Here is a 24,969-nt window from a genome sequence, read left to right as displayed (position 1 = left end):
TTCTCTATCCTCGTCAGTATATTACCCCCAATACCATGTGCCTTGATTTTGCACACCAATCTCTTGTGTGGGACCTTGTCAAATTGAATGACTTTTGAAGAAAAACTGAATGCCCTACTCCTGTTCCTAAATGGCTGTGAGTGTTCTATCTTGGCTCCAGATAACCATAACCATAAGACAATATCCTAATGGGTAGCGTGATACTGGTCGGTCAGATGGCAGGAAGTCTCCTTCGCTGACAGGCTGCATGGATTAAACTCTAGTAGTAATCATGCAAGTACTTAGTAGGCTCCTAAGTCTTGGCACTGGCCAGCCTGCTTCTGGACTTTGGTAAATGGTATGAGTCCTTTTAAAAGATCGCATTAGGTAAAGGGAAACTCTACCTTTCTGGAAACCTCTTCTGTCAAATTTTACAAAAATGTCCTTACTCTAACCTAGCTAACACCAGAACAATGCAAAATCAAGGCCAGAACCGTGTGTTGGAGCATTACAGTGGAAGTCATTTACCCCCTCCATGCTTCAATTTGTATTAATTGACTCAGTTTAGATTCAAGTCCATTGTAAAGAGGCATACCTATCTACCCATTTGAATTGTGTCCTGTGCTTTATGTTTTTCTGATTACTATCCATTGTAGATATTTGGAGGTCGAAGGACATTCTAACCAAGGAACAGGATAGAGTGTAATTGTAGTCTATTTAATTATTATATTTGAGTTTTTTTACAGGATCTGTTTATGCTATTCCACTTCTGAAATGGGAATATTTTTCATGTTCTTGTGATCCATAGTGCAGCAGTCCTGGTAACTGCCAGATATGTGGATGTGTTCTGTTATTAGCTAAGTTAGAGTAAGGAGCACCAAGATATTGCAGAAATTAGAGCCTTATGGACTTTTAGTTGTGTTTTTAGACTAGAATATTTGTGTAGGTTGTAAATTAAAATTCTCTAACGAGGATTTTATGAAGTCATCAGATTAAAAGTTTTGCTTTTTTGATGTGTACAGGAGTTGCATACCGAACTTGGTCTAGGCGACATGCCCTTCCTTCGCCGTCCTATGGCTTTTGACTTTCCAAATGATGAGTTAAAGAATAAGCACGTGAAAAATCTACACAAGTATATTTCTCTTCCCAGCAGTGATATGTTCAAGGTGCATATCTAAATTTATGATACTGTACACTGTTTATGTGAAGCAAAATAGCCACAGTAACAACATTATTTGTAGTTACAAGCATTTTTCTAATGCATAAGTAGGCCGAAGGGTGGGGAGAAAATCATATTTTGACTCAATTGAGCTTACGAATATTATGTTCTCATTACTTTGGAAAAGATTCATATGTCGCATGGATCATACTCCTATCAACACCTGTCAGATAATGGATGGAATGCTGCTTTCCGTTGTTTGCAAACCACCATCTCCTGGTTCAACTTTCAGGGATACATCAACATTCCGATACCTACACTTGAGGATATGCAACGGGTATGATAATCTTTGTAAATTAGTATTAACATTTCTTACACTTGTCTATGCTTGTTTATGGAAATCCTCAAAAAACACAATTTTAGGCCACATATTTTCATTTTTTGAAAAAGATTTTGTTTACTAGGCATATAGCATAGCAGTAATGAATTCATTTTCAGAGAAAAATGTATTTGCTCGGCGATCATATAATTGAAACCTTAATGTATTAGATTAAATCAATTAAATGACTTGTTTTGCTGGAAATTTTCATAAAATTTGATAGGACATGTTTCAGCAGGAAAGGGAATGCTTGGTGTATTGCCAGGCAGTGGCAGAGCCAGTGATGGTTTTGGAGGGGGGAGGGAGGAGCATGACTCCTCCAGTCACTTTAAGTATCCCAACACGGCATTGGAGGATATCAAATCATTGGCTCTCCAGTCCGCCTCCGTTTTGTTATAAATGGAGGCAGAACTATGTTGGGATGAGGAGAAAAGTTGGGACTCGAGTGGGGAAGAGGGTTAGGAGATAGATTTGGACTGGGGTGGGGGCAGTCAGGAGGTTGGTACCGAGGTAGTTGGGAGTTTGGGGGCAGTCGGGAGATTGGAGCATGGGCCAGGGGGAGAAAGGGAGAGGGCGATAGAAATGCCGGCCAGGGAGAGAGTGACAGGGGATTGAGGCTGGGGATGGGGGGGCTCCAGAGAGAAAAGGAAACTGGCGTATAGGGGTCAGGAGATGGGTCAAGGGATTAGAGACTGGGAAATGGGACCCCAGGGAGAGAGAGGGGCTGAAATTGCCTCACTCCATAAGCTCCATTACCGCCTCTGAGAGGCGGGAGTGGAGCGGAGAGGCCTTACCGACCGGGGGCAGACAGATGGGCCGACCCTTCCTAAATTGCCCCCGGGCCAGAAGTGGCGGAAACAGATTACCGTTTTCCCGCCGCATCGGGTACGCGCCAACCCCTTACCGACTGGTGGCGACCCCCTTTCCGACCACTGCGGGAAATTGCCCCGTGTGGAATTGCCCCATGGGTGTGGCGCCGCAATGAGTCAGTGCCACTGACAGCTTTTTCTGTCAGAAAGCTATCTGTGTCTGGGCGGCGTATCTGCTCTTAAAGGGGAGGGTGCGCTCCCGTGGTCGCCATATTATATTTTACTGTCGGCCGACTGCCAGGTCGGGCCGACAGTTATTCCCCCGGGTTTGGCCAGGCAGCCTGGCGCCCCCTCTCAGCTAGCCCAGCCGAAATCCTCCCTAGTGTCCCAGTGCAGAGTTCACAGCGGCCTTCCCCTTTAACTGAAGGCAGGGCCGCTGTGACGCGTCAGCGCGCCGCTGATGACTTGGAGCGACGGCCGTTCCGACCCACCCCCACTTCCGCCCTCTGATGACAGCCACTCCAACCCGCCCACACTTCCGCTCCTCTCCTGACACCAACACCGCTCCAACCGGAAACAAAATACAAAGACCTGAATGTCTCCGGATTGACCGCCCCATGCATTGGGGCAGATGGAAGACTTTAAAAGCAGTAGGTGCAACCCATTTCCAGCGGAGGGCAATTTCGGCCCCAGAGAGTCTAGGGAAATGCAGGTCATGTATGTGGACTCGGACCGGGGGGTAGGGGTGGTGGGGGGCAGTAAGAGGCAGACTATTGAATAAGGTCAGGAGATTGGCACTTGGGTGGTGTGGGGGGAGAGGATTGGGTGGGGTGGGGTGAGTGCGGGGCCCAACCTCTCCTGCAGAGCCGGGAGCAACAGCAGCAACATGGTGAGTGGGAATGGAGCTGAGAGAGCAGCCAATAAAGGGGTGAGTGAACCCTGGGGACCTTACTGTGGGTAAACAGTGAAATATTGTTTTTACTGGTGGGAAAATGGGGAACAAGGGTACAGAGACTGAGGATTCACAATGCGATCTGAGAGCATAGAGGAGATACAAGAGGGCCGAGTACGGCCAGCAACAGCCCGTAGTACTACTGGGGATTTGGGAGGAGCATTCCTCCACGGTCCACAGAAGGGGAAGTAATAAAAACTTTCCCTATCATTTCTTTCTAGACCTCCAGTGTTTAGGCCGCTGTTGAACTGGAAAAACTAGCCGGAGCTGGCACACTGCATGCTCCAATTCGTTTTTCACGCATTTTGCAGAAAGCTCAGAAAAGTGTAAATAGGAATCAAAGATTGGCAGGCAATACTGTAATTGGACAATGGGCTGCCTTTAAAGAGGAGATGGTTCGGGTACAGTCGAGGTATATTCCCACGAAGGGCAAAGGTAGGGAAGCCAAAGCCAGAGCTCCCTGGATGATGAAAGAGATTGAGAGTAAGATAAAGCAGAAAAAAAGGGCATATGACAGATCTCATGTTGAGAATACAAGTGAGAACCAAGCTGAATGCAGAAAGTTCAGAGGGGAAGTGAAAAAGGATATAAAAGTGGCAAAGAGAGAGTATGAGAATAGACTGGCAGCTAACATAAAAGGGAATCCAAATGTCTTCTATAGGCATATAAATAGTAAACGGTTAGTAAGAGGAGGGGTGGGGCCAATTGGGAACCAAAAAGTAGACCTACACATGGAGGCAGAAGGCATAGCTGACATACTAAATGAGTACTTTGCATCTGCCTTTATCAAGGAACAAGATGCTGCCAAAGTCATAGTGAAAGAGGAGATAGTTGAGAGATTGGATGGGATAAAAAGTGATAAAGCAGAGGTACTAGAAAGGCTGGCTGTACATAAAGTAGATAAGTCACCAGGACCAGATGAGATGCATCCTAGGATGCTGAGGGAAGTAAAGGTAGAAATTACGGAGGTACTGGCCATTACCTTCCAATCCTCCTTGGATACGGGGGTGGTGCCAGAGGACTGGAGAATTGCAAATGTTACACCCTTGTTCAAAAAAGGGTGTAAGGGTAAACCCAGCAACCTCAGGCCAGTCAGCTTAGCCTCAATAGTGGGGAAGCTTTTAGAAATGATAATCTGGGACAAAATTAACTGTCACTTGGACAAGTGTGTATTAATTAAGGGAAGCCAGCACGGATTTGTTAAAGGAAAATCGTGTTTATCTAACTGGTTTGAATTTTTGATGAGATAACAGAGAGGGTTGATGAGGGTAATGCGGTTAATGTGGTGTGCATGTAATTCCAAAAGGCGTTTGCTAAAGTGCCACATAATAGGCTTGCCAGCAAAGTTGAATCCTATGGAATAAAAGGGACAGTGGCAGCATGGATACGAAATTGGCTAAGTGACAGGAAACAGAGACTAGTGGGAAACGGTTGTTTTTCAGACTGGAGGAAGGTCTCCAGTGGTGTTCCCCAGGGATCGGTTCTTGGACCACTGCTTTTTTTGATATATATTAATGATTTGGATCGAGGTGTACAGGGCACAATTTCAAAATTTGCAGATGACACAAAATTTGGAAGTATAGTGAACGGTGAGGAGGATAGTAATAGACTTCAATAGGAAATAGACAGGCTAGTGGAATGGGCAGACATGGGGCAGATGAAGTTTAACGCATTAAAGTAAGAAGTGATACATATAGAATCATAGAAAATTATAACACAGAAGGAGGCCATTTAGCCCATCGTGTCTGTGTTGATCGAAAAAAAGCTACCCAGCCTAATCCCACCTTCCAGCACTAGGTCCGTAGCTCTATAGGTCACGGCTCTTTAAGTGCACATTCAAGTACTTTTTAAATGTGATGAGCGTTTCTGCCTCTACCACCCTTTCAGGCAGAGAGTTCCAGACCCCCACCATCCTCTGGGTGAAATTAATTTTCCTCATCTCCCCTCTAATCCTTATACCAACGACTTTAAATCTATGCCCCCTATTGATCCCTCTGCTAAAGGAAATAGGCCCTTCTATCTAGACCCCACATAATTTTATACACCTCAATTAAATCTCCCCTCAGCCTCTTCTGTTCCAAAGAAAACAACCCCAGTCTATCCAATCTTTCCTTATAGCTAAAATTGTCCAATCCTGGCAACATCCTTGTAAATCTCCTCTGCACCCTCTCTACTACAATCATATCTTTCCTGTAATGTGGTGACCAGAACTGTATGCAGTACCCAAGTTGTGGCCTAACTAGTGTTGTAACAGTTCCAGCATAACTTCCCTGCTCTTAAATTCTATGCCTCAGCTAATAAAGGAAAACATTCCGTTTACCTTTTTAACTACCTTATCGACCTGTCCTGCTACCTTTAAGGATCGGTGGACATACACTCTAAGGTCCCTCTGTTTCTCCACACCTCTCAGTATCCTCCCATTTATGTATTGTGTACTCCCTTGTCTTGTTGTCCCTCCTCAAATTCATTACCACACATTTTTCCAGATTGAATTCCATTTTCCACTTTTCTATCCATCTGACCAGTTCATCGATATCTCCCTGCAGTCTCAAGCTTTCCTCCTCACTGTCAACCACATGATTACTCTTTATATTGCACATTTTACGTTATGGAGCGTTGGCAGGAACATTGGCAAGACCCAGGTACAGAGGAGTGGGAAGATCAGGGCGGAAGAGCGGCGAGTGTTTGTGGCTAAATGTGGTAAATGTTTATGGCGGAGGAGCGGCGAGAGATCGTGGCGGATGTGCGGCAGATATGGGTACGGGGCCCAGAAGAGCCAAGATCCAAGGGCCCAGGGGTAGCACGGGCCAGCCCACACTGCAATATGTGTGCGCACTAGGTCCGTGCAGCAAAGCAGGTCTCCACTCGTCTTGGTTAATCCTTGCCACTGGACCAAGACCTAGCTCTGTCAAGCCCATGTGGTGGCTGGTGTGCAACGGTCACCACACGATAAAAAAATTCACACACAGGCATCTTCCACCCCCTCAATTGGAGTTCAGGACTGGAACATCGGGTCCTTCATCGAAACACCTGTGAACTCGTGGAAGCAAGTCATCCTCGTTCGAGGGATCGCCTAAAATGTACCACACGGCCAATTTTTGTATCACCTGAAAATTTCTTTATCATGCCCCTACATTTAAGGCTAAATCATTAATGTATACTACAAAAAGCAAGAGACCGAGTATTGAGCCCTGTGGAACCCCATTGGAAACAGCTTTCCAGGCGCAAAAACACCCGCTAACCATTACCCTTTGCTTCCTGCCACTGAGCCAGTTTTGGATCCCATTTGCCACTCTCCCTTGGATCCCATGGGCTTTTACTTTTTTGATCAACGTACCATGTGGGACCTTGTCATAAACCTTGCTAAAATCAAATGCACTACCTTCATCGGCCCGCCTTGTTCCCTCCTCAAAAAATTGAATCAAGTTCGTCAGACACTATCTTCCCTTAACAAATCCATGCTGACTGTCCTTGATTAATCTGTGTCTTTCTAAATGAAGGTTTATACTGTCCCTCACAATTGATTCCAATAATTTGCCCACCATCGAGGTAAAACTAACTGGCCTATAATTACTCAGTTTATCCCTTCCTCCCTTTTTAAACAATGGTACAACGTTAGCAGTTCTCCAATCCTCTGGCACCACTCATGTAGCCAGGGAGGATTGGAAATGATGGTCAGAGCATCCACAATTTCCTCCCTTGCTTCTTTTTGTGCAAACGACTAGATACATTTTGGTAGGAAGAACGAGGAGAGGCAATATAAACTAAATATTACAATTCTAAAGTGGATGCAGGAACAGAGAGACCTGGGGGTATATGCGCACACATCATTGAAGGTGGCAAGACAAGTTGAGAAAGCAGTTAAAAAAGCATATGGGATCCTGAGCTTTATACATACCTTCGGCTGGATTTTCGGCTTTGCTCATTTCGGAGCAGTACTGGTGGTGGGGCAGTAAAGTTTGCGCCCGGGAACAATTTGCACCTCAGTCAGCAACATTGGGCAGCTGGGCCCTGAGTGTGGAGCGGAGCGCTAAGGGTGGCGTTGCACACCTCTCTTGGAGCGGTAGGCCAACTGAGCGAAAATCCCAAGCTAAACAGCTGGCCTGGGAGTGCTCTAAGGGAGCCCTGGGGAGAAAAAAACTTGAAAAAAATCCAGCAAAAACATTCCCAATACATAGCCTATGCCACCAAAACATAAATCTCAAAAAAAAAGAAAAAACAATCACACTTACCTGAGGTGGACATTACTTACCCCTCTGCGGCCACTACAGGTCAGACCGCCCATTTTCACAGACGGTCACAGCAGGGCGTACAGGTCGGGCGGCAGTCAAAAAACGAAACGGTGTCGCAACAGGGGGCGTTTCACACTGGCTCGCCTCTTCTGGGCGGTAATGCTCGGCGCCCCGCCAAAATCGGCCCCGAAAATCCCGACGGGGCGCTGGAAGCTGACCACCCACCCAGAAGAGCTCACCGCTACCATTGCTGCCCCTCCGGGGCAAAACATAGAAACATAAAAACACTGGTACGGCCACAACTGGATTATTGTGTCCAATTGTGGGCACCACACTTTAGGAAGGATGTGAAGGCTTTAGAGAGGTTACAGAAAAGATTTACAAGAATGAGGGATGAGGAACCTCTGTTACATGTATAGACTGGAGAGGCTGAGATTGTTCTCCTTGGTGCAGAGAAGATTGAGAGGAGATTTGAGAGAGGTGTTCAGAATCATGAGGGGTCTGAACAGAGTAGATAGAGATAAACTGTTCCCACTGGCAGAAGGATCGAGAACCAGAGGACACAGATTTAATATGATCGGCAGAAGATCCAAAGATAACATGAGGAAAAACTTGTTTACGCAGCGAGTGGTTGGGATCTGGAATGCACTGCCTGAAAAGGTGATGGAGGCAAATTTAATAATAACTTTCAAAAGGGAATTGGGTAAGTATCTGAAGGAAAGAAAGGTGCAGGGCTATGGAGAAAGGGGACTAGCTGAAGTGCTCTTGCAGAGGACTGGCATGGGCTCGATGGGCCGAATGCCCACCTACTGTGCTGAAACAATTCTATAATTGTATGAGTCCCATGACCATTCTTTGTATGTTTAAATTGATCCGGTGCGGATTTTAGGTGACCGCCAAGGATGCCTAGAAGCAGCGAGGGGAACCATGGCGGCAGCCATACCTCTGGCACAGATAAGGTGTAAGATCTTATGCCCAGAAATTGGTAAACATTGAACCAGTTTTACCCATAAAAACAGGCAAAGTATCAATTTCTATCCCAGTGTGTCCATATAAGTTCTGCTGAATGTGGCCCACGCTAAGTACCAGGATGTCGCATCAGGCCCACCATAAAAATTGAGATTGACATCCCTGATCTACAAGTTAAAAAATAAGAACTGTGTGTCTTTAACAGTCTAGTTGATAACTATTTTGTAAAGGAAGAAAGAAAGTTCAAGCCATGAACAAATAATGCATGTTTTCTGCTCATTTTATTATGTCCTTTGCAAGAATTGCTATTTTGTAAGCTACTTATCTTTTGCGTTTTCAGATGTTGACAAGCCTTGATAAAACCAGCGAAGGTGTGGTGACACTAGATTGGTTTGGATCTGTTACATTCTCGGAAGTATTAACTTCTTTGGGGATTTCAACCGCCTCCATGAATATCCAGTAAGCGAAACATACAAGATCATTATAAATTACGTTTTGGTTCATCTTTCGCTGTAATATAGGACACAAATTTCCCTAACCTTTTTTTCTGGTGCCCTCACCTGAGGTGCGCCGCTTTTGTCCGCCTCCAAGCGCACCGAAAAAAGATCTCCGTACTTTGGCCGCTCCCCAGCCTCTCCTCCATCATGGCGCAGCGTGGCCCAATGGATTGGGGGCGGAGCCAGGTCCCGGCGTTGAAAACATGCCGGGACCTCTGCACATGCGCTCTAGAGTCTGCGCGCATGTGCAATAGCTCCTGGCAGGCCGTTTCTGCAAATGCGCGCTGCAGGCTGTGTGGGAGGGGCCGATGCACGCCGTCCCTAGCCCTGGCCAAATGGGCTCCCTCATCGGCAGCCCGCTGTGTTCCCTAAGGTAGGAGTTCTATTTATTATTTGTTATCTACTGATTGATTTTGGCGCTTAAGGGGCAGGGTTCCTTCTATTTTTTTATTTTTTATTTATTGATTGCTTCTTACTTTGGTCTTGATGCTTTAGGTGCAGGGTTCCTTCTATTTTATTTGTTAATTAATTGATTATTACATTTGTGCTTTGTTTGGTGCTTCGTGGGGTTTTAAATGTAGTTACTTGCGCCAATTCCTTAATTGTAAGTAAGGTCTTTCTGTACGGACAAAAGTGGACACATACGCTGCCCCAAGTTAGTTTAGTACAACTTTTTTCTGGTCAAATTGGCATAAATGATATAAGTGGCTGGGAATGCCCCCTTTTGAAAAAAAAACTGACCTAACAAAAAACCTAACTAACTCACATACACTGGCGCCAATTAAATGCAACTAAAAAGATACACCAGAAAAATCAAGTTACACCAAAAGGAACGGTGCAACTCAAGGGGCAATTTTGGCCCCCAGAGTGCAAACGACTAGAAACAGTTGAAGATTGTAGTGCATAGTTACATGTTATGAATACATATCTATTGTAAACTACAGAGAAAAGATTTGTGCTCCACTTTAAGTACCCCTTCATTTTCCCTGGGTTTATTACAAAATCATAGAAGTTACTGTTGTGTTCCTAACACAGACGAGACTGCACACAGGGAGGTTAAAGTAACAGTGACCTCAGTCTTTATTAAGACACTCCAGAGTGAGGAACAGGCCTTAGGGGCCGGTTTATATACAGTCTTCCCAAGGGATGCGCTCCCTGGTGGCGGAACATGGGAGTACATGCTTTACAGAGACACAACATCACTCCCCGTCCCCCAAAGTCAAAGCGAAAACTATTTACAAGGTGAGGCGGTCGGAAGCCTTTCTTTCCTTGGTGGAGCGCCTCGGTACAAATGTCTGTTCTGGTGTGTTGGCTGTGCCCGCGCTGGGCTGGCGTGTTGTTGGCCCTGCAGGGCTTCTGGGTGAGCCTGGCCTTGCTGAGCTGTTGGGCATGATGGGTTTGATTTCCTGGTCCGGCGTGGTGTCGTTGATCCTTTGGATGTGTGTTGTGGGTTCGAAAAAGGTGGTGTCTGCTGTGGGTTAGAACATAAGAACATAAGAATTAGGAACAGGAGTAGGTCACCTAGCCCCTCGAGCCTGCTCCGCCATTCAACAAGATCATGGCTGATCTGGCCGTGGACTCAGCTCCACTTACCCGCCCGCTCCCCGTAACCCTTAATTCCCTTATTGGTTAAAAATCTATCTATCTGTGACTTGAATACATTCAATGAGCTAGCCTCAACTGCTTCCTTGGGCAGAGAATTCCACAGATTCACAACCCTCTGGGAGAAGAAATTCTTTCTCAACTCGGTTTTAAATTGGCTCCCCCATATTTTGAGGCTGTGCCCCCTAGTTCTAGTTTCCCCTACCAGTGGAAACAACCTCTCTGCCTCTATCTTGTCTATCCCTTTCATTATTTTAAATGTTTCTATAAGATCACCCCTCATCCTTCTGAACTCCAACGAGTAAAGACCCAGTCTACTCAATCTATCATCATAAGGTAACCCCCTCATCTCCGGAATCAGCCTAGTGAATCTATCTATCTGTGACTTGAATACATTCAATGAGCTAGCCTCAACTGCTTCCTTGGGCAGAGAATTCCACAGATTCACAACCCTCTGGGAGAAGAAATTCCTTCTGTACCCGCTCCAAAGCCAGTATATCCTTCCTTAAGTAAGGTGACCAAAACTGCACTCTGTACTCCAGGTGCGGCCTCACCAATACCCTGTACAGTTGCAGCAGGACCTCCCTGCTTTTGTACTCCATCCCTCTCGGAATGAAGGCCAACATTCCATTCCCCTTCCTGATTACCTGCTGTACCTGCAAACTAACTTTTTGGGATTCATGCACAAGGACCCCCAGGTCCCTCTGCACCTCAGCATGTTGTAATTTCTCCCCATTCAAATAATATTCCCTTTTACTGTTTTTTTTCCCAAGGTGGATGACCTCACACTTTCCGACATTGTATTCCATTTGCCAAACCTTAGCCCATTCGCTTTGTTAATTCCTGGATTCTTTTACTTCAATCTGGTTCAGTAAAATTACTGAGTCGAATACCTCTTGTGCTTTGAACAAAGCAATCTTTATTACCGGCCAGTAAGACCTATCAGACAGAAGATATACTCTCTGGATAGAGCGTACACACTCCCTACGGATAGGTGAAGTTACATCGTAAAGCGTTAACAGTTATACAGTTTTGAAATCAGATAACAAAATACAAATGGATTGACAGTCTAACTCAGCCACTCATTAGTCAATCTATATGAGATGTTCTTCTTGAAAGCTCAAGTATTGCCTCTAAATGTTTCAATCTAATGGTGTGACTATTTACTGAGACCTTGCAATTCTGCAGATGTATTTCATGTTACAATTATATATTATTGGCAGAATTAGTGACTTGAAACCTTGAGACAGACTGTTAGCTATGCTGATGTTGCACTATTTGCAATCTGACATTCTCCCAGCTATTCTTCCATGGCTTATACATTTTCATATATCCCGTTTACTTTACTGTCCTTAATTCCATATATTCCGTTCAGATATCCACATCCCCCCTTTTATCATTCTATGATAACATTTAGGATCATTCTATGAGTATTGCATTGTTGAGTAGTTCTCTAGTTTGTTGGATCATAACCCGGGAACCCTTGACCACAAGAGGGTCTGCTAACCTTGTCATTGCTTTACAGCAGAGGTTAAGGCAACCAACAATCAAACAGCAGGTAATTATTATTACGATGAGAACAATTGCCCCATGTATTAGATAGGATCTCCAAGATCCACCCAGAAACCAATCAAACCTGCTAAGTTCCTTTGCTGGTGTGGATAACTTCTTCACCTCCCTCCTTATGTGATCGGCAAGGTGGGCTATGTTTTCTGAACTATCAGGAATGTAAGTGCAACATTCAGATCCTATCAGGGCACACGTTCCCCCTTTCTCAGCTAACAGGTAATCGAGGGCCATTCGGTTTTGTAATGCTACGGTCCTTATCGCTAGCATTTCAGCTGTGATGCCCTCCAGAGCCTCAGCAGTGCGGTTAGCTACCTGTTCCAATATCGTTTCTTTGAATCCATCTAACAGTCTCAGTTAGGGTCAGGGGAACGGTGCGCAAAGGAATTCCCCCTTTAGAATGTATAGGGATATGTGAACACACCCAGCATCTAGTGAAGTGCCCTTTTTCCGCATAAACGTAAGACATATACAAAAAGGTATTTACATGGAGCTCTCGCCTTTGTCTTCCTTCCCGTGCACCAAAACTATCATATATCAACACTATTATGCAGACAGTAGCATACAGACACAGTCTCATCTTATAAATAGTCCAATTATTTAGCTGATAAAAAGAGTTCTGTTTTCACGTTTCCCTTCAGGTCTCCGTCAGTGTATTTGGCTGTCTGACAGGTAAGAGTTCAAACTGATCCTCCTTCAACTGCCTTGTTCAGCTATAGGGAGGAGGAGATCTGGAACAGAAACAGGAATTAGACTAACCAGCAAAATTTGTTTAAATGGTGATGAGCTTGCAGTGGTGCAGGTGAACCCAGGCACTTTTCCCCTCAACCTTGGCTGCAGTGGGGGTAGTGAGTGACACCTAAAAAGGCCCCTCCTATTGTGGCTCTAATCCCTTCCGAATCCATACTTCCCTGGTGCCACGAGGGACAATTCGGGTAAAACTGGGAGGTCGAGGTGAGCATCTTGAACCTGGTTGTGAACTAGTCGCAGAGCCTGAGTCAGAGAAAGAACATAGGTGGTCATCAGTCTAGCTGAGATCTCATATCTAGGAACAATTTCCCTCATTAACACCTTAACAACAGTCTGAGTCTTATTGTCCAGGTTAGGGTAGGCTTCAATCCATCTGCTAAACACATCTACTATTACTAACACATATCTGTAACACTGAACTTTTTGCAACTCAATGTAGTCCAACTGAAATGTCTCAAAGGGACCTTCGGGTAGGGGCGTTTTACCCCAATCACAGGGGACTCCCTTCCCTGGATTATGTTGCTGGCCAACCAGGCAACGACTACTGATGTTCTGGGTGAGCGCCTGGAGTTTAGGGTGCCACCAAGTAGCCAAAAGTGTGTCACTCGTGGTCCTTGCTCCACAATGAGTAGCAAAATGCAGACATTCTATAACCCATGAGGCCAACTCGTCAGACATGCAAGTCTGTTCCGCGGGAGTGGTCCAGAGTTTAGAAACATTGTCATAAGTACATACATAATATTTCCACAACAGTTTATCTTTTTCAGGAGCGTCCTCCTGTGCTTTTATAACATCTTGGATGGTTGGCATTGGTTTTTCCGAGGCTAACTTATCCTTCGCAGGATTTTTAGTCTGACTCATAATTTTGGGCACTACCATCTGTTGGTCACGAGAGGCCTGTTTGGCCTCTTGGTCAGGACAACGATTCCCTATATCAACCAGAGAATTTCCGGTAGGTTGGGCGGTACATTTGACAATGGCAATGCGTTTGGGGAACATGAGGGCTTGCAACAAATCAGATACTAGCTGTTTGAGATATCTCATTCCCCTGTGAGGTTAGGAATCCCCTATTTTTCCATAATTGTCCGAAATCATGCGCCACCCCAAAGGCATACCTAGAGTCGGTATAGATATTGACTTTGAGATCTTTGGCCAAGATACAGGCTTGGGTGAGGGCGAATTGTTGAGCAGAATTCCAAGACCTGATTCTCCTGGTTTACTATGGCGTATCCTGAGATTCGTGTATCTTCTGGATTAATAGAAGTACTTCCGTCAACATACATAAACAATCATGACTGGGTTCTTCCTCATCTTGGGGTGGCTCAGTAAGAAAACAGGCCGGATTAATTGCAGTATAGTGCCAAAAAGTCAGTTTAGGATTGCCTGTGATTTCAGTGGGTTCTGTCGGATTGCCCTGCACTGAGATCTCAATCGGATCAATGGGAGTATAACCCACTTGGGAGGGGTTCTCTGCCCACACATGAGGATCCACATAGTCAGGTATGCCGGAGCCAGTATGATGCTGTAGAGTCGTTAAGACCTTCTCGGGGTCCCCATGAAATTGGACTGTTCGGCCATGTTTTACAATTTGCACATCCCGGCTGGTAGGGTCAGCCTCATCTATGGCCTTGCATACCATAACTCCCAAATCTTTAGCATGGTGAGGGGCTAATACTTCACGAGCAATATGCGGTGCCATTGTTAGGGGCTGTTTCCACAGATTCTTATCCACTTCCACAAAGTCTGCCTCTCTTTCCAGTCCAGTCACTCTAGCCCTTAATAGAATTCCCTTCACTTCCCCTTCGTGATTCTGATAAAAGTTCTGCAGGTCCTGATTCTTTCCACTGGGATCGTATGCTAGGGTCACGTGATAGGGTGCCTGCGGCAGGTCCAGAGACCACCACTGAGGGGTTCTAGTGGTATAATACTGCCGCTTAAGGGTTTCCTGTTTTACAATAATCTCCATACTCCAAATGCAACTGGAATTTGCAAAGGAGGTCTCTAGCCATCAAGTTACAGTCCAGATTGGTTGTGATAACAACTCGATGTTCCACCGATTCTTCCTTTTAACCGGTTCTGACACTGGGAATGTCGAGATTTGTCCCAGGAATCCTGAAAGTTCCTGTGTTTCAGTAGAAGCAGGGAGTTTAAGCTTTGATTGTACAGAAGACATGAAGGCTCCCGTATCTATCAAAAAGGGTTGCCACTCATTCAGAATGGGTTCGTCGTCCGGGGAGGATCCCTGCACAATCAAGCTGCGTAGTCAATCGGGGGACAATTGACCAAAGGGGTTGTTCTGGGAGAAGTTAGTGTAAGATCCTCCTCTCCCCCCTTGCCCCCCTCCTCTTCCTCCTCTTCCTTTTCCATGCTGACGGTAGGGGCAATTTTTATTCCAATGTCCTTCCTGCCCACAATTAAAACAGTCAATTCCTCTTACCCAGTCCCGGCCTCTTCCCATACCATGCCGGGGACAATAGGGAGGTTTATTAGCAGGGCTCGGGCCGTTTGGTTGTTTAGTATAACCGTATCCTTGCTTATCCATCCAATCCTGTATGCCACACTACGGTTCTATTGATCCTTCCTCCCGAGATGGCTCTTCCTTTCTAGTCACGTATTTAGTCTTGACCCGGGTTGGGGGCGCACCTCCCCCCTCCCCTTTCTTTTTCTGCCAATAATATCTAACTGCCCTTTCCATCTGTCCGGATAGCGTGAGCAATCAAATAGTTGTTTGAAGATCACAGACATCTATAGAGAGGTGGTCTGCAGCTTGTTGTGCATCAGGGTTTGGCATTGGTCTGACAGGGAATTGGTGTCGGGACTTTGGGATCTTGGAAATCATTTCTAGGCCAGAGGATGTTTCAGAGCTGTCTGACTGCTTGACAGTTCTGCGTCTCGATCGGCGGGGGTGTTTGCTATGTCTTTCACAACTTGGACTGGTAGGTTGACTAGAAGATTTACGGGACTGTTTGTGATGTTGAGATATAGTTCTGCCCTTTCGAGTGTGAGATCTGGTCCTTTCGGCTATATTGCCTGTGAACTGGGGATCCGAATCGCTATCAGAGGATGAGGAGTCCGTTTGGGTTTGTTGCTTTGGTGATATGTGGTTGTTCCTAACTCTTTTTACCGGAGTGTTAGGTGGAGGGTGTTGGGAAGAGGACTGGAGCAAGAGGCCAGGGGGTGCGGGAGGCGCCGTTGGGCGCTGAGTCAGTGGCCACTCATCAATTTCATCATCAGCCTCGGTTAACACAAAGCCAGCCATTTTAACTTGTAGTTGATCAATACCTTTCTCAGAGGTCCCAGAGGATCTCTTAGCAAGTTTCTCGTGCGCACATTCATTCTTTTTTTTTAAGACGTCTACAGTTTTAACATGTGTTCCCTCTGTCAATGCAAGTCCTAATTTAATAGCATTTGTTTGCCAACTCGATAGAAGTGATGCATCTTTTAATTTCTGACAATAATGTCGCCAGGTTGCAATTAAATTTTTTTATCCCCTTTTCCTCGTCCCCTTCTCCAAATTAATCCCTGTGCTTTTTTTTTTAACCTCTACGCTTCTAGTGTCACCTAGAGGCCACTGGTCATCCCCTAATAATTTGTTCAGGGCTCCTGATAATTTTCTAAAGTCTTCAGCTCTTTCAGGGAATTCCTCACATAGCTTTTGTAGCGGACTATCCGCATCCGTGGTTTTATCTAACTGATTACCCATTTTCACACTGCCCCTCGTATTACTGTGTCGCTACGCGTTCGTGTCGTCATGCAATTTAAACAAACTTAAAAAATAGACACAGACTTTACAGAACTAACACGGACTTTAACTAACTCCAAATAACCAAACTTTACTAATGCTAACACTTACCCGTGTCGCCGCGCGGTTCGCGTCGCCGCGCGATTTCAATACTAAACTACCACGTCGCCTCACAGTTCACGTCGCCGCGCAATCCGCGTTGCCTCGCAGTTCACGTCGCCGCGCAATCCGCGTCGACCCGTGGCTCGCGTCGCCGCGCGAGTTAAGATACTTTAAACTTTAAAAGATAAACAAGGACTTCTAACACTTACCCGCGTCGCCGCGTGGTTCGCGTCGCCGCGTGATTTACAAAATAGACAAAGACTTCTAACACTTACCCGCGTCGCCGCGCGGTTCGCGCCGCCGCGTGATTTCAATACTTAAAACTTTACTTAAAACTCTAAACACTTTAAGACTTACAGACTTACTGCCATTAGCACTGACTTTCGCGATTCGCGTTGCTGCGCCTCTGCGTCACTACGCGTCGGCGTCACTGCGCATTTACGTCACCGCGCGTCTACGTCACTGCGCGTTGACGTCACTGCGCGTTCGCTTCACTGCGCGTTTACATCACTGCGCGTTCGCTTCGGCCCTACCTTCCGAGTTGCTGTGGGGTTTTTTTTTTTAAATTCAATCAGAGCCTAGACGGGCCAAGTGATATTCAAGGTCCCTTCGTCGTACCTGAGTTGAACACCTATCCTCTATTTAAATCCCCATTTTATTCCCTGTGAGCCTAATTTTCTAATTTTGATTTCTTATGAGCCTCAATTAATTTCTTTTAGTCTCCAAATTTCCCTATCCTTTCGCGTTACTGCGCAGTTTAAATTCAATCAGTCAATGAAAGCCCTAATTTAATGGAGTTTTTCTGCCAATTGGACAGGAGTGATTTTATATTTTTCATAATTTAAAATCTCAGAACATTTTTTTTCTTTCAGCACCTATTTAGTACGTTACTTTTTTTTATAACTAGAGAGAAGTCTGGCACGTAGGCTGTGGACTGCTTTTCGTTATCTCAATTGTTCCAGCCTCAAGGTCGTGTTATTTAATATAATTTTTTTTTTAATCCTTTTGAATCCCTCTCAGTTGTTTTGCTGTGCCTTCTCTGAATGTTTACTTTCAACAAGTTTTTCTTTTTTTTTAAACCACCGGGACCATGTAATTTTTTCTTTTTTAACAAATCTATCCTTTGGGCATTTCCTGGCTCCGCAACTTATCATCCGAATATACGTAATTCAATAAGGTTCACACTCTTAAACTTCCCACATACAGGACAACACTACGAAGGGTTAAAACAAACTTTCATTCTGTTTGAGATAAAACAAACCACAACTCCCCGGCTTTTTTTTACAGTAAAAGTCACAGAAGCATTTCTCATTTAAACAGACATTCACAAGAGTCTCTTTTCTTTCCTATTAATTTTTTTTGGATCCATGATTGATCATCTATCCCTATCTAGCTCTAACTATCTTTCCAAGTCGCCGCTTGGTTTGCGTCATCGCGCAATTTCCCTATCTCTATCCCTATTCTAAGTTTGAAAGGTATTCACCAGATTGTCCTGGATCTCGTTCAGACACTACCTGAGAACCAGCGAGTGGCTAAACTTTCCTCAGACTTTTGAAACCGGGGGAAACTGGAGCAGTATTGAAATCATACTCACTCCAGTGCCACTTTCCCCTCATCTCGTCCAAGGCTAGTCTGGCTCTTAATTCGCAAGTTTTCGGCAGTCGTCCGTTGAGATCCCACTTCTGACACCAAATGTTAATTCCTGGATTCTTTTACTTCAATCTGGTTCAGTAAAATTACTGAGTCGAATACCTCTTGTGCTTTGAACAAAGCAATCTTTATTACCGGCCAGTAAGACCTATCAGACAGAAGATATACTCTCTGGATAGAGCGTACACACTCCCTACGGATAGCTGAAGTTACATCGTAAAGCGTTAACAGTTATACAGTTTTGAAATCAGATAACAAAATACAAATGGATTGACAGTCTAACTCAGCCACTCATTAGTCAATCTATATGAGATGTTCTTCTTGAAAGCTCAAGTATTGCCTCTAAATGTTTCAATCTAATGGTGTGACTATTTACTGAGACCTTGCAATTCTGCAGATGTATTTCATGTTACAATTATATATTATTGGCTGGATTAGTGACTTGAAACCTTGAGACAGACTGTTAGCTATGCTGATGTTGCACTATTTGCAATCTGACATTCTCCCAGCTATTCTTCCATTGCTTATACATTTTCATATATCCCGTTTACTTTACTGTCCTTAATTCCATATATTCCGTTCAGATATCCACAGCTTAACCTATCCAAATCTCTTTGCAGCCTCTCTGTGTCCTCTACACAACCCGCTTTCCCACTAATCTTTGTGTCATCTGAAAATTTTGTTACACTACACTCTGTCCCCTCTTCCAGGTCATCTATGTATATTGTAAACAGTTGTGGTCCCAGCAGCGATCCCTGTGGCACACCACTAACCACCGATTTCCAACCCAAAAAGGACCCATTTATCCCGACTCTCTGCTTTCTGTTCGCCAGCCAATTCTCTATCCATGCTAATACATTTCCTCTGACTCCGCGTACCTCTATCTTTTGCAGTAACCTTTTGTGTGGCACCTTATCGAATGCCTTTTGGAAATCTAAATACACCACATCCATCGGTACACCTCTATCCACCATGCTCGTTATATCCTCAAAGAATTCCAGTAAATTAGTTAAACATGATTTCCCCTTCATGAATCCATGCTGTGTCTGCTTGATTGCACTATTCCTATCTAGATGTCCCGTTATTTCTTCCTTCATGATAGCTTCAAGCATTTTCCCCACTACAGATGTTAAACTAACCGGCCTATAGTTACCTGCCTTTTGTCTGCCCCCTTTTTTAAACAGAGGCGTTACATTAGCTGCTTTCCAATCCGCTGGTACCTCCCCAGAGTCCAGAGAATTTTGGTAGATTATAACGAATGCATCTGCTATAACTTCCGCCATCTCTTTTAATACCCTGGGATGCATTTCATCAGGACCAGTGGACTTGTCTACCTTCAGTCCCATTAGCCTGTCCAGCACTACCCCTCTAGTGATAGTGATTATCTCAAGGTCCTCCCTTCCCACATTCCTGTGACCAGCAATATTTGGCATGATTTTTTTGTCTTTCACTGTGAAGACCGAAGCAAAATAATTGTTTAAGGTCTCAGCCATTTCCACATTTCCCATTATTAAATCCCCCTTCTCATCTTCTAAGGGACCAACATTTACTTTAGTCACTCTTTTCCGTTTTGTATATCTGTAAAAGCTTTTACTATCTGTTTTTATGTTTTGCGCAAGTTTACCTTCATGGTCTATCTTTCCTTTCTTTATTGCTTTTTTAGTCATTCTTTGCTGTTGTTTAAAATTTTCCCAATCTTCCAGTTTCCCACTAACCTTGGCCACCTTATAAGCATTGGTCTTTAATTTGATACTCTCCTTTATTACCTTGGTTATCCACGGCTGGTTATCCCTTCTCTTACCGCCCTTCTTTTTCACTGGAATATATTTTTGTTGCGTACTATGAAAGAGCTCCTTAAAAGACCTCCACTGTTCCTCAGTTGTGCCACCGTTTAGTCTGTGTTTCCAGTCTACTTTAGCCAATTCTGCCCTCATCCCACTGGAGTCCCCTTTGTTTCAGCATAGTACGCTCATTTCTGACACAACTTCCTCACCCTCAATCTGTATTACAAATTCAACCATACTGTGATCACTCATTCCGAGAGGATCTTTTACTTGGAGATTGTTTATTTTTCCTGTCTCATTACACAGGACCAGGTCTAAGATAGCTTGCTCCCTTGTAGGTTCTGTAACATACTGTTCTAAGAAACAATCCCGTATGCATTCTATGAATTCCTCCTCCAGGCTATCCCGTGCGATTTGATTTGACCAATCGACATGTAGGTTAAAATCCCCCATGACTACTGCCGTTCCTTTTTCACATGCCTCCATTATTCCCTTGATTATTGCCCGCCTCACCGTGAAGTTATTATTTGGGGGCCTATAAACTACACCCTCCAGTGACTTTTTCCCCTTACTATCTCCAATCTCCACCCACAATGATTCAACATTTTGTTCATTCGAGTCAATATCGTCTCTCACAACTGCCCTGATATCATCCTTTATTGTTCAGGGCAGTCTGTGAACCGCAGCCTCATTTGGTCCAGGTGCTTTTTGCAAATTTGTCCATTGTCTAGTTTGACTACAAACACCCTACTCCCTTCTTTAGCTATCACGGTACCCGCGATTCACTTGGGACCATGTCCATAGTTTTGCACATACATAGGATCATTCAGACCAATTTCCCATGACACAGTGGCACGACCATCGTTTACATTTTGGTGCTGCCGCCTGCTCGCTACCTGATCATGCAGGTTGGGGTGAACCAACGAGAGTCTGGTTTTAAGTGTCCTTTTCATGAGTAGCTCGGCTGGGGGCACCCCTGTGAGCGAGTGGGGTCTTGTGCGGTAGCTGAGCAGTACTCGGGTCAGGCGGGTTTGGAGTGAGCCTTCTGTGACTCGTTTAAGGCTCTGTTTGATTGTTTATACTGCCCGCTCTGCCTGCCCATTGGAGGCTGGTTTAAACGGGGCCGAGGTGACATGTTTGATCACATTGCGTGTCATGAATTCTTTAAATTCGGCACTGGTGAAACATGGCCCGTTGTCACTGACCAGTATGTCAGGCAGGCCGTGGGTGGCAAACATGGCCCTCGGGCTTTCAATGGTGATGGTGGCGGTGCTTCCCGACATTATTTCACATTCAATCCATTTTGAAAAAGCATCCACCACCACCAGGAATATTTTACCGAGTAACGGGCCCGCATAGTCGACATGGATCCTCGACCATGGTCTGGAGGGCCAGGATCACAAACTTAGTGGTGCCTCTCTGGGCACATTGCTCAACTGAGCACAAAAAGCTGCATTGCCGTACACAGGACTCTAAGTCAGAGTCGATACCGGGCCACCACACGTGGGATCTGGCTATCACTTTCATCATTACTATACCCGGGTGTGTGCTGTGGAGATCCGAGATGAACGTCTCCCTGCCCTTTTTGGGTAGCACTACGCGGTTACCCCACAACACGCAGTCTGCCTGAATGGACAGCTTGTCCTTTCACCGCTGGAACGGCTTGATTAGCTCTTGCATTTCAACGGGGATGCTGGCCCAGCTCCCATGCAGTACACAGTTTTTTACTCGGGACAGCAGAGGATCTTGGCCGGTCCAAGTCCTAATCTGGCAGGCCATGACAGATAATTTATCATTTTCAAACGCTTCCATGACCTGCGGGCTGCGTCACCATCAACAAGTTTGCAGGCTGCGCCATTTCCAACCCTGTGGTGGGCAATGGTAGCCGACTGAGAGCATCCGCACAGTTCCCGATGCCTGGCCTGTGGCGGATGGTATGGTTATACGCTGATAGCGCTAGTGCCCACCTCTGTCTGTTTTCAGCGAACAGGAATATGAGGGGGCTTGTGATCGGTTTTCAGCTCAAATTTGAGGTCAAACAGGTACTGATGCATTTTCTTTACCCCGAACACACACGCTAGTGTCTCTTTCTCAATCATGCTGTAGGTCCTCTCGGCCTTAGACAAGCTCCTGGAAGCATAAGCGACAGGTTGCAACTTCCCCGCAACGTTAGCTTGTTGTAATACACACCCGACGACGCATCACATGCTAGCACGAGTCTTTTCCACGGGTTATACAATACAAGCATCTTGTTGGAGCATAAAATGTTTCTGGCTTTCTCAAAAGCAATTAATTGTTTTTTTCTCCATTCCCAGTTCTCACCTTTACGCAATAACACATGTAGGGGCTCTAAGAGGGTGCTTAACCCCGGTAAGAAGTTACCAAACTAGTTGAGACGTCCCAAGAACGACCGCAGCTCCGTGACGTTCTGTGGCCTGGGCGCGTTCCTGATAGTTTCTGTCTTGGCATCTGTGGGCTGAATGCCGTCAGCCGCGATCTTTCGCCCCAAAAACTCCAGTTCTGTTGCCATGAAGATGCATTTCGATCTCTTCAGCCACAGTCCTATGCGATTCAGCCGCTGGAGGACCTCCTCCAGGTTTTGTAGGTTCTTGACGATGTGCCGATCCGTGACCAATATGTCGTCCTGAAAAACCACCGTGCGTGGTACCGACTTGAGTAGGCTCTCCATGTTTCTCTGGAAGATCGCTGCAGCCGATCGAATTCCAAACGGGCATCTGTTGTAGATGAACAGTCCCTTGTGCGTGTTGATGCAGGTGAGGCCCTTCGAAGACTCCTCCAGCTCCTGCGTCATGTAGGCTGAAGTCAGGTCGAGCTTGGAGAACATCTTGCCTCCTGCCAGTGTCGCAAATAGGTCGTCTGCCGTAGGTAGCGGGTATTGGTCCTGTCGCGAGAAACGATTAATAGTTACTTTATAATCGCCGCAAATCCTGATCGTGCCATCACTTTTGAGTACTGGAACAATCGGGCAGGCCCACTCGCTGAATTCCACTGGGGAGATGATGCCCTCGCGTTGCAGCCTGTCCAGCTCAATTTCCACTCTCTCCCTCATCATGTGAGGTATTACACGCGCCTTGTGGTGAATGGGTCATGCCTCTGGGACCAAGTGGATCCGCACCTTCGCCCCGGAAAAGTTTCCAATGCCTGGCTCAAAAAGGGAAGGAAATTTGTTAAGAACCTGGGTACATGAGGTCTCATCGACATGTGATAGCACTCGGATGTTATCCCAGTTCCAGTGGAGTTTGCCCAGCCAGCTCCTTCCAAGCAGTGTGGGGCCATCGCCTGGGACAATCCAGAGTGGCAGTTCGTGCACCGTGCCCTGGTAGGTGATCTTCACCATGGCGCTGCCCAGGACAGTGATAAGCTCTTTGGTGTACGTTCCCAGTTTCGTGTGGATGGGGCTCAGGGCTGGTCTGAGTGTCTTGTTGCACCACAGTCTCTCAAACATCTTTTTACTCATGATGGATTGGCTAGCGCCAGTGTCCAGTTCCATGACTATGGGTAAGCCAGTCAATTTTACATTTAGCATTATAGATGGACATTTCGTTGAAAACGTGTACTTCAGCATCTACCTCCTCTCTCTGAGGCTCGAAATTGCTTTGATCCACCATGGACCGATCTTCCTCTGAGACTTGGTGGTTAGCAGTCATTGGAGGTTCCCCATTGTTCCACAGCTCTTGCAAATATACCCTTTGAAGCGGCATGAATAGACTGAATGGAAGCTTCCACAACGTCAACAAGGTATGAATTGCCTTGCATTCATCCTTTGTTGTGGACTCTGAGTCATCTGGGTCACCTGAGGCCTGCTGGCAGTTGCTGACTCATGGTTTCTGCCCTGTACCTTTCTGCTCGCAAACACAGTTCCAGTTAATTTATGAACATTGCTAGCACTTGTGTGCTGAGAGATTTGTTTGGTGTTATCACTGGTGGACATAAACGCCTGTGCTATCGCAATGGCCTTACTGAGGGTCGGTGTCTCTACAGTCAAACGTTTTTGTAGGATGGTCTCGTGGCTAATGCCCAGTACAAAAAGTCTCTGAGCATTTGCTCCAGGTAGCCATCAAACTCACATTGTCCTGCAAGTCGCCTTAGCTCGGCGACGTAGCACGCCACTTCCTGACCTTCAGATCGCTGGTATGTATAGAGCCGATACCTCGCCATCAGCACGCTCTCCCTCAGTTTAAGATGCTCCCGAACTAGTATATGACTTATCTGTGGGTTTCACCGGAGCCAGAAGATTCTTCATGAGGCTGCAGGTCGGTGCCCCGCAGTCCATGAGAAGGACTGCTCTCCTTGTTGCAGCGCATCCTTCTCTGTCCAGCTTGTTGGCTACAAAGTACCGGGGTAGCCGTTGGACATAGGCTACTCAGTCCTCACCCTCTGAGAACTTCTCCAGGATGCCCATAGTTTGCTGCATCTTTGTGTTGGATTCGTATACTCGTCGCCAGTTGTTGTGTTCCAAACACAGATGAGACTGCTCACAGGGAGATTAAAGTAACAGTGACCTCAGTCTTTAATAATACACTCCAGAGTGAGTAACAGGCCTTAGGGACTGGCTTATATACAATGCTCCAAGGGATGCTGGGATCCCTTGGGACTTGAGGGGATAGAAACATAGAAACATAGAAAATAGGTGCAGGAGCAGGCCATTCAGCCCTTCTAGCCTGCACCGCCATTCAATGAGTTCATGGCTGAACATGAAACTTCAGTACCCACTTCCTGCTTTCACGCCATACCCCTTGATCCCCCGAGTAGTAAGGACTTCATCTAACTCCCTTT

The 24,969-nt window shown here is 45.7% G+C and overlaps 1 protein-coding gene across 1 annotated transcript in view; it reads left to right on the top strand.

The window, feature by feature from the left end:
• Positions 1 to 24,969, top strand: part of LOC139263234 (ufm1-specific protease 2-like) — a 237,647-nt gene that overhangs the window by 114,464 nt on the left and 98,214 nt on the right. The window contains exons 7-9 of the mRNA XM_070878994.1: positions 1,002 to 1,145; positions 1,326 to 1,475; positions 8,820 to 8,938. Of these exons, the coding sequence (XP_070735095.1) occupies positions 1,002 to 1,145; positions 1,326 to 1,475; positions 8,820 to 8,938 (413 nt within the window). The remainder of the gene's footprint in view (positions 1 to 1,001; positions 1,146 to 1,325; positions 1,476 to 8,819; positions 8,939 to 24,969) is intronic.

Source organism: Pristiophorus japonicus, chromosome 1 (genome assembly GCF_044704955.1).
Source record: "Pristiophorus japonicus isolate sPriJap1 chromosome 1, sPriJap1.hap1, whole genome shotgun sequence".
Classification (NCBI taxonomy): Eukaryota; Metazoa; Chordata; class Chondrichthyes; family Pristiophoridae; genus Pristiophorus; species Pristiophorus japonicus.
This window is presented reverse-complemented; position numbering and strand designations above follow the sequence as displayed.